Genomic DNA, 10063 nt, shown 5'->3' with positions numbered 1-10063 from the left:
TCATTTAAAATGAGTGGGTGTAGTGAATGTCTGTGAAGGAATAACACAAGCGCAAACCTACAACATGTTTGCAATATACTTTTTTCTTATTGCTTTGATTTAAAAAATCACTTTACAAGCTAAGTAGCAATTATCCAGTAACTGCTGTATCAAAAGTGATAATGACAATGCTTTGGCAATATCACTTTATAAGAAATTGTGATTATTGCCTGTTTGAGAGAAAATCATGAAAACTCATATATAAAAATGTATGGAAAGAATAAAATACTGTACCGTCAAACACCTGACAGTTTCCCAAGGCAGTACTTATGTATACCCTGGCAGTTGGCTGGTATCTGCTTTTCAGTGACATCAACAGCCTCAGTTCCCAAAGAGGCCTCTACAGTAACTGTCAAATAAGTTTCAAATGCATTTTCTGCCTGAGATGCACGTTTTTCGACAGCAACACTTTCAGACTTTTCCTTCAGTTCTGATGAGCTGTGGTAAGACTGTTCTTAGTGTGTTTAGTGATGATGTGTTGCTATAGGATTTGGGTTTCTACATTAAGGAACTGGCAAGTGAAAGTCTTTGAAAATTAAGCTACACTTTGAAATGTGTCCTGAGAATCTGACAAACCCCCCTGACTCCAGCATTCCATCCCAGAATTCTATACCGTCCTCAGTCCAGGCTGTGTGTGGTAGCCAGCTCCCGAGGTTGGACCTCACTGCACAACTCCCTCGTTTGGTCTGTTGCCCCCTGGTGGTCTACTTGGCACACTGCATCCAGCGCTCTTTCTTGCTGACTGGGTAGCCCCTCTCCACGTTCAGCTGATTGTTGACACGCCAGTACTGGTCGCCCTTGAAGAAGTAAATCTTGCTGTTGGTCCAGGTGAAAGCTGCGTCCAGGTTCGAGGGCGCCCCAGTGAACAGCCGTGAGATGGGCTTTGGGTACACGCTGAGGTCCGTGTACTTCATCTCGTCCCACTGCCAGTACCCTGAACCCTGAGGGGGGGAATTGGGCAGGATATTTAGGAGGCAGGTCTTGACCATCTTAATTTGTCAAAAGTGTGTAACTATACACACTATTCACTATACAGCAGTCTGCAGTCTATGTGCAACAGTGCAACTGGCCTAACGGTCTGTCACTGCTTGTAGTGTTATTCACTGCGGCCATTCGCAGAACAGTCAGCCCTACTGCTGTGCACACAGGGCAGCTCTTCACTCTACCTTGAAGAAGAAGAGCTTCTTGTTGGCCTCCAAGTACAAGGCTGCGTCGATGTTTGAGGGGATGCGAGTCAGCTGTTTGGGGTAGCCACTGTCGAGACGGAAGTAGGTGTACCGCCATACTTTGTCTCCTGAAATACACAGAGACAATTATGATGGAGATGGAAAACAGATTAAGATTGTCAGGAAAACATATTTGGTTTCTCCTTCCCTGGAAATCCAAACTAGTACTAGCAGATGAGTGTGGCGCTGTGTCCAGCACCAAATCAATGATTTGCCCTTCTACTAGTACCCACTTGTACTACTATAACGTGCTGCTTATTAACTTGTATGTTAATAAGCAGCACATTAATAATAACTATGTGTTACAGATATTGTGATCTGACACTGAGATACATGGTAGCGTTTGTACTTAATGACTTAATGAAAATGACAGTTTTCCAGGCTGTGTAGTTTCATATTAGCACAATTTAACTTGTGGTAGAGCTTGAATAGTGTTGTGCTTGCACTCACTGGTCTGGAATGCTGTCAGCCTGGTCTGACATTGTTAGACATCTAACTTGGACGGACACTTGTGGACGGACGCTTTGTGGTAAAGACGTAACCCAGAAAAAGGCAGGCCTATCATATTCTTAAGGCAAAAATGAACGCTCACAGCCCACTCTGCTGTCACAATTATAGCTACACAGCACACAAACGGGGCAAATCTACACAACGAGTAATATTAGGTACCTAGCTAACGTCCTATATAATGTCTCTGATGGAGATCGGCGCATTATTGCGCCAGCTTTTCCGCCAAATATTAGGCTACATGTAAAAGACGACACAATTTTATCTGACAGAATTAAGGTAGAGTCCATTTTTGGATTGTATGATCGTAATAGCATGCGCATTTATTAACATTTGGAATTTATTGTGCTTTATTCAATTTCTAACGAAGTAGAAATTAGCTTGCTAACTAGGTGGATCAATTAGCTAGCTAGCTTGCAAGCTAAAGTTAGCTTGCGGCACACTGAAAAAGTAGCCTAGCTATAAAACAAACAACAAACTGATGCACCAACTTTATTAAGTACCGGGCATAAGGGAAAGGCTTAATGTAAGATAACGACCATATTCTTTGGATTTCGGTTTTAGTTTTTTGATATGTGAAAGTGTTTATGGTAAGAGTTGTGTGAGAGAAATTTGGTCTTCTTTGATCGATGTTTAGGTAGGCTACATAAAGCCACGTTAAGCTTGTGTAGGTCTACACAGGGCTGATCATACACATTGTTGATCATCACCCCAGTGCGTGGCTGTAGCTCAAGTGATGTAATGCCAGGTTCTACACAATTTCAGCCCAATTTTGACACAATTTTGTGTACTAGAGACAACGACACACATTCTGTATCTGCGATTTGGGAGCTGATAGCAACTTCTCTGGTGTAACGTTAATGCGTGAACTCGGCGGCAACAACACACACTAATCTCCAGCAGTCAACGTCGCCAGGACAACGATGTCAACGATAGGGAAACAAGCCAGATTAAAATCACATTCATCTGGGGACAGGATCGCTGTGAATGATCTCCAGCTACACTGTATATTCACTGTCACTAACAACTTATTGATCAATAGCAAATTTATTTCAAAATAGAAAACGTTACACTTCATAACGGATTATTGTATTCATAACACGAGGTATGGGCTGGATCCAGATTGACTTGCCATTCGGTCCGGATGTGGATCGAGGTCCGGACTTTGAGAAGCCCTGCCCTAGGGCTATGTGACGTTTGTATGTAAACTGAATGCATATGCTGTCACTTCAGGCGGTGGTCAATGAAAAGAACTACGGCCGTATTTACTGTTTTCTTGATTTCAGTTATAGTGATTGTGAAACCACCTGATATTAAAACATATCTTTGTATCTTCATTTACCAGAGAGAGTATACAATTGCCAAAACCCAATCATTTTTCCTCCATGAGACCTTCTGTGTACAGTGAACATTGGTTGGTTGTAGTGTAACTTGTAGTGTAGTCTTCCGACCAAGACGTGGCAAGATTTTATGGCGCTATGACTGCCTAGTCTGACATGGAGACTGTTGTTAAAGACAAAAAAATTGTGTAGTCTGAACCCAGCATAAGAGGTTAAACATGAATATTTGTGTTAAGCTATTCCCAATACGCCAACTGTAGGCCAGCCACAAGCAGTGTCTTTATAATGGGTTCCTATGGGGGAAACTTGAACGAAATGAAAACATCAGTGTTTATATTAAACCCATGGGGTCGTCGTATTGGTTCTTGAACGTGGTCATGATCAGAAACGTGTTAGAGAAGTGTAGTCCTGATGCGTCGCTGTTCATAATGCTATGTTAAGCTTTTTCCTTTTAATGGGGGTCAATGGAGAAGAAACTGCTTAATGCAAGATAGTTACCCCTTTCATTGGATTTCCGTTTTGCTTTTTTTGATAGGAGATAGTGTTTATGACATGTGAGATGTCAGACAAATTTGGTGATCATTGATCGCTGTTTTGGGACATTAAGCCACGTTAAACTTTTTCCTTATAATGGGTGTCAATGGAGAGAAAAACGTTTAATGTGAGATAACAACCATACTCCTAGGATTTCGACTTTGATTTTTTGACAGGAGGAGGTGTTTCTGACAAGAGATGTCCGAGAGAAATTTGGTGATCTTTGATCGCAGTTTTGGAACATTAAGCCACGTTTAGTATTTTAGAATGTCCTGAAATATTTCTGCTCCGGCTAAATGCTCTTCAATTAGGCTATGTGATCAAAGGTCTGTGGAAGTGCTCAAACAATTCTATGCAACCGGGAGAATGAGAGTAAACTTCCAATAGGTAGGCCAGATTTAATTATTCATTAATCAGTCAGTGGCGTTTCTCTCTCTCAGCTCTCTCTCGATGTGTGTATGCCTGCGTGCGTGCGTGGTCAAGTTTCTGTGTGTACAATAAGATGAAATCCTGCAGGCGCCCCTGATGGAATTCACAAATTCTTATGAACTTGTGCCCTTTAAACCCACACCCTAGTCCCAGGTGGCTGTAAGAAGTTACCTCAGTGTGGACACCTTTTCTTTCGGTCAGCAGAGGCAAGAGTTCTCTGCGTCCTGTAAAACCCTGATCTTTCAGGAGTTTAGTGTGAAAAACACCTCCTGAGTGGCTCTGCTTCACCACAGAAACAAGGCGAAACTAAGATAAGATGTGTCTTTAAAAAAATGTGGGGAGGCTCATTTTGTGCCTTTATCTCCTCAAGGCTGCATTAGTACAATGCCTTATTGTCTGGTAACCCAGAATGCATCCCGTCCTCTCTCCAAATAATCTTCAATGCTGCTGTGAGAATTTCTATAACAAAATATAACAAATTTGATACATATTCCCCACCCCAATGGTAGCTGCTAAGATGAGCGACACTGTTCTTTTTGCAGATAAGGGGAAGTGGAATACATGACTAAGACCAGCTTGCCTGGGAGTGCTAACCCAGGGGAAGCACCCATTTGTCTGTCAAAAATAGAAAATGCTTGTTTCAGCAACATGATGGGCAAATGTGTGCTGACTGCACATGTTTGTTGTTTGAGATTTAGGATGGAATCCTATTTACGTTTGAATTTATGCTCAGATATGTGAAATTGATGTTATCCTTTTGTGCTAAAATAAATGTTTTCACATATATAGCATGAGGTTTCACAACTACCCTCTAATGTACCATACCTAGCTGTGTATTCTTGTATAGTGTTGCACTGGGACATCAATCAGCACAGCCTACAAGCAGCTCAATGTTTTTAATACTCTCTGTGATTTACTCTCTATTCTCACTGTATAACTGGTCTTCACCACTTTTCTAGCCATTTCATTTCAAAGACATCAAACCTTGTAAAGTGTACATGACAATTCATTTGCTAAGAGTCTGTTTTAAGTGACACTTGATTGACTGATCCACGTGTGCCTCCCCAAACGTGTTTCTTGAAAGAAAGATGATGGGCGTATTCCCTGGAATACTCCCAAGTCTAACTCACAAAGGTTCTCTCTGCGCTGATTGTTAGCACGTTTCCATGATTTAAAAAAAAACGATGCATCTATATTGTCAACTTGATCCCTACTTCACTACACCTTCAGGTCTGGAAACAGTGGCAACAATTAAGAGAAATCATGCAATTCGCTCCGTACCCTTCAGGAAGAAGGTCTTGTTGGTCCTCTGGGAGTGGACAGCTGCGTCCAGGTCTCCAGGCAGACCCTTCCAAAGCAGGCTGATCTTGATGGGTGGGTTGTATCCCAGGTCCGACACCGTCCACACATACTTCCCACTGAAGGCATACGTCTTCTTGAAGGGACCTAAAAGGGACAAGAGGGGAGACTTGGACATCCGGAAAGCACCTCCGCCAACAACAAGTAATGATGCCTGACAGAGCCAATAAGGCAGCCCATTTCCAAAAACCGTCATCCAAAAAGCTACAGAGGTATAAATAAGCAATAAAGTAAAATAAGAAGAGAAGACTTAATGACAGATATAGACATACAGATTTTTAGCCCAATTTGGCATCATCTGGGGGCAGAACAGATAACAGTTCTTACCCAGCATGATGGCATCTAGGCTGATATTTTAGGGAAAGAGTTCTTACCCAGCATGATGGCATCTAGGTTAGCAGTGCAGGGATCTGGCTTCTCCGACAGCATGTCAGGAGGTGTGGCTGTGGAGGGTGGCACAGAGGGAGTGCTGGGGACAGTAGGTGAAGTGGGCACTCGCTTACCTGAAGGGAAAACCAAATAAACAAATGGGTCTACATGTCAGAGAGCGGCTCAAGTTCACCCAGTCAGCATTTGGCCAGACCGTGCCCAGCCTGCACCTTCCAGGAGAGGCAGCACTCACCGTACAGGGCCTGGATGCCCTTTACATCGTCGGAGTGCAGACGGAAGTTGGCGCGGTACCCGCTGTAGACAGGACCCATCAGGGCGCTGCTGTACTGGGAGTGGCCCAGTCCCAGGGCATGGCCAATCTCGTGTGCCGCAATGATCCGAAGGTTGGCGCCATAGTAGCTGCCCTCGGTCCAGAACTCATCCTCATCAAAGTGCACGACGCCCGACTCAGGGGCCTCCGCATGGGCCAGGACTCGACCTGGAAAAGAGGGAGGAGCCCAGTGGCTTACTGTATATAGTATCAGCACTAGTAGACTCACGCAGACCATGGTTTACAAAAGTTCCTTATATTCTTGAAAGGAGTATACTGCTGTTTCAAATTTAGCTCTGTCAGTTAAAGTTAAACTTCGCATTGAAGCTATGAAGTGTTTTTTTCACTCAGTTATAAATGCAAGGAAAAACTTACTGAGATTTGTAATAGTCACAGAGGTTCTTCGTGTGTTCAATACCAGATGTGGCATAGGACTATACACACCCTATACACACTTCTGGACAACTTAGGTAAGCAGAATGACAAGCCCAAATGGGCTGAATGCCCTGTTTTCATTAATAGACTTGAATATGTTCTTATTTTGTTTGTAGTGTATCTAACTAAAACCTCGCAAGACAGACTGAAGACAGCAGCGGGTTCCTGGCAGTCAGACTTCTGCCCACAGCCTCGGACTGAGTGTGCTCACCTGGACCGTCAAAGGGGACTGGACAGGTGCCCTCTTTCTTGTGGAAGGAGATCTTGATGTCGGCGTGCCCGGTGTACACCTCCCTGAAGGTGAGAGGGGCAACATCGCTCCAGTACTTGAGCCCTGAGCGAATGGCCGCACGGGTTTTGGATTGCCCCAGGTCAGGGGTGTAGTTGTAGATGCGGTAGGTGAGGCTCCTCTTGCGCCAGTAGCCTGACAAACAGCACGCACATTTTACACACTATCCCTGCGTGCCCAAAACAAACACATTGAGTGCCACTGAAGCAACCGCCCCCCACGAGCCACTTCCTATCTGACCTCCATCAATGTTCCAGCTCTGAAGCCCTCTGAAAGGCTGCTTTCAGTGTGCAGATTCTACTGCATTTGTCAGTATCCCCTCATTTTACCATCTATTACTGCATCTCCTGCCCATAGCCCTTTGCACTGAGAAGCAGGAAAAAACTGTGAAACAATTCATTTCTGATCAAAGTGTCATTAATGCAAAGCATCCATGAGGACCTCGTTAGTCTCCCTTAAGTGACGCAATAGAGGTGTAATTCATGGAACATTGTCAAACAGTACTGAACTGTGCTATGCAAATACTGAAAATTAGCATATCCTGTCTTCCCTATACATCTGACCACAACACTGCTGGTTTGGGAGACTGAAGAGCTCTGTACTGATGTGGGGCCTTCCTGGAGGCACCCTGGAGCTGCTCTGAATAGCAGAGGGAGCTGGAATGGTCCTCCCGAGAGCATCAAAGCTGAAAATACATGATGGTCATGCTGACGGGCCTCCACTCACCCATAACTCGGTATTTGAAGGATTTCTGGTTGAAGGGGTCCTCCATGCCGCAGCGGGGCTGCCTCATCATTGCCAGTGTGGCCTCATCAATCTTTCCTGTGACTGGCAGGTCGGTCACCCTCTGGAAGGTCCTGGCAGATGTTGTGATCAGGGGAGGTGCAGAGAAAGAGAGAGAGAGGGACGATGGGTGGGGGAGTGGGTCACAGTACAGGGTCACTGTCACAGTGAGCTGTTTTTACAGTGATACATTTAGCTTTTTTCCCAAGGCGTCATTATTGCTTTTTATCAGTGAAAGTGTGAAGTATTGTGCAGACAGCTAATTATGTAAGCTACCCTTGATCATAACTGTCACTTCAGTTTACATGTTGAGAAGGTCCCAACACTGATAACATCATACATACACTGAGGGACTCCGCTGCCCACAATACCCTGCTCAGATGCAATCCCTCTAGTTGTTACTCTTTGTATTCTGCACTTTCAGATGACTCCTTTCATTCATACTCATCTTATTACGATATGCTCATGTCTCAGACATTTGACCTAACCTGTTTACAATGTCAGAGGAAATGAGGAAAGCTGCAGCTGGGAACGCTACGGATTGTCCTGAGAAATGAGCAGAGCTCAGGTGGACGCTGCAGCAGTGCTTCTGGGACTGCGCCTGTGATGGGGGTTGAGAAGTGGTCAGGAACAGCGGCGTCCTCGGCTTTGAGCTGGGCTTTCCCCAGGTGTGCCGAGGCAGAATCACCTGCTTACCTGACAGCTTCAGCTAACTCCTCCTCTTGGAATCCCTGGTCCCGGGGATCCAGTGAAGTGTGCAGATAACCATACCGCTTCAGGTAGTTCTAGAGGCACGGACACAGACAAATAATGTGAAACAGAGAAAAGATTTGCATTGGAAGGTCACTCAGGCGCAAGCCTGGCAGGGAAAATGCTTATATAAACACTGTGAAGCCACAGTTCTCTGCAAGGCTCCAGGGAAGCTTCGCAGTGGCTGAGTGAACATGGTTCAATGTAAGAGCAGACTGACGGGTTATGGAATTAGCAGTGGGACCCTTAATTGTGGCTTTGGTTTCAAATGCAGTCCCAAGTGTGTGGGCATGAACCAGGCCACAAGACCTCTTCTAGGTCTGTCAAATTAGGGTTGAGGCATCCCTTTTGATTAAGGACATTTGATCAAGAACATTCCTTTGTCTGCTTTCATTGAACAACTCTGGATTACTCAGCAAAGAATGCATTATCCACTAAAACTAAAACCTCTTCTGCATTTGTCTCTGACAATAAATACATAGTGAATAGGAACACCAATACCTTATGAGAGCAGGGAATGAGATAGCTGATGGCTGAGCAGTGCAATAGGCATTGATAAGACTATGTCCACTTTACTATCTTACTACTGAATTACAACCGAATGGCCATTGTTGGTACTCGCCCACTAGCCTCCTCTCCCCTCCCTTCTACAGATCAAATACTTGACCTAGGCACTATAGTTAAAACCACACGGGACATATTTACATGATTCATAATCACGTTAATCAAAATAAAAACAAAGAGTGCTTCGGGTGACAAACTATTACACAAACACTTTCATTAGACTATAAATAAATCATCCAGAAGTCAACACAGGAAAAAGTCTGCAGGAATCGCAGTTTGCAGATCAAGCCAGAACACTGAAAATCTGCCACTAAATCTGGTTCTTCAATGCTAAATGCAGTGTTCTTACCGTGGCTTCTGTGAATTCCTCACGCCTGTTCATCACCGCGGACCACACGCACAGGACAGCCGTCGAGAGTAGCGCCACTTGAAGCGGGTATCCCATCGTTGACTAAGGACAGTTATAAAAGTTTTCTTGTCTCCGTTTTTCTTTCAGCAGTGCAACTAGCACAAGTAACCAGTTTGTTTTATACGCCTGGCTAGGCTGCAAGCCCGTGCAGTGAACTGTTCTGCGTTGACATTATGTGGGTCACTTTATCTAAAATGCACGTTAGTTGCTTTCAAAATAACCGCCAAGTGCGTCTTATAGTTATATGTATTTCACCGTTCTCTCTTTCTGGAAGACTTGGTCACTCTTTGTTCCTCAGCTGTGTGCCTTAATTTATATCCCCAGCGCTGAATGAGTCAGAGCGTCGGCTCCGCCCCCCACAACAGTGAGCCATCTCAAAGGAATGCGATCTAGAGCGAAGTCTGGGGGAGGCAACCCGCAAGCGCTCGTAAGCGCGGGATGTCTTAAACGCTTCCTCTTCCCAATAGTCATGTGAAAAATCGAGATAGCGCGGTTTTGAAGGCTAGATGCCGTTAAATTGCTGGAAACGGATTTCTGACCTATCTCAACGGGTCGAGTGAGTAGTGCAATCAGCTGAACTGTGTATAACCCTATTTGCGTAAGAGGAATCTGACCAACGCTGTAAAATAAACTAAATAGAACACGCTTGCCAGCTTAATAGTCAGAAATAAATATTTGTGTTTACTCATAAGACCTTTC

At 44.4% G+C, this 10063-nt stretch overlaps 1 protein-coding gene across 1 annotated transcript; it reads right to left on the bottom strand.

Moving 5' to 3' along the window:
• Positions 1-101: 101 nt before the first annotated feature.
• On the bottom strand, positions 102-9634 carry mmp19 (matrix metallopeptidase 19). The gene is made up of 9 exons (XM_036531876.1): positions 9305-9634; positions 8338-8426; positions 7585-7715; positions 6781-6993; positions 6057-6302; positions 5809-5937; positions 5357-5521; positions 1206-1333; positions 102-980 (listed from the first exon to the last, which is right to left on the bottom strand). Exons 1-9 carry the CDS (start codon positions 9398-9400, stop codon positions 744-746), a joined length of 1434 nt encoding a protein of 477 aa, XP_036387769.1. The 5' UTR covers positions 9401-9634; the 3' UTR covers positions 102-743.
• Positions 9635-10063: the final 429 nt, after the last annotated feature.

The sequence above is a fragment of the Megalops cyprinoides genome, chromosome 6 (genome assembly GCF_013368585.1).
Source record: "Megalops cyprinoides isolate fMegCyp1 chromosome 6, fMegCyp1.pri, whole genome shotgun sequence".
Taxonomy (NCBI): domain Eukaryota; kingdom Metazoa; phylum Chordata; class Actinopteri; order Elopiformes; family Megalopidae; genus Megalops; species Megalops cyprinoides.
Note: the sequence above shows the minus strand (reverse complement) of the source record. Positions and strands in the feature narration are given on the sequence as shown.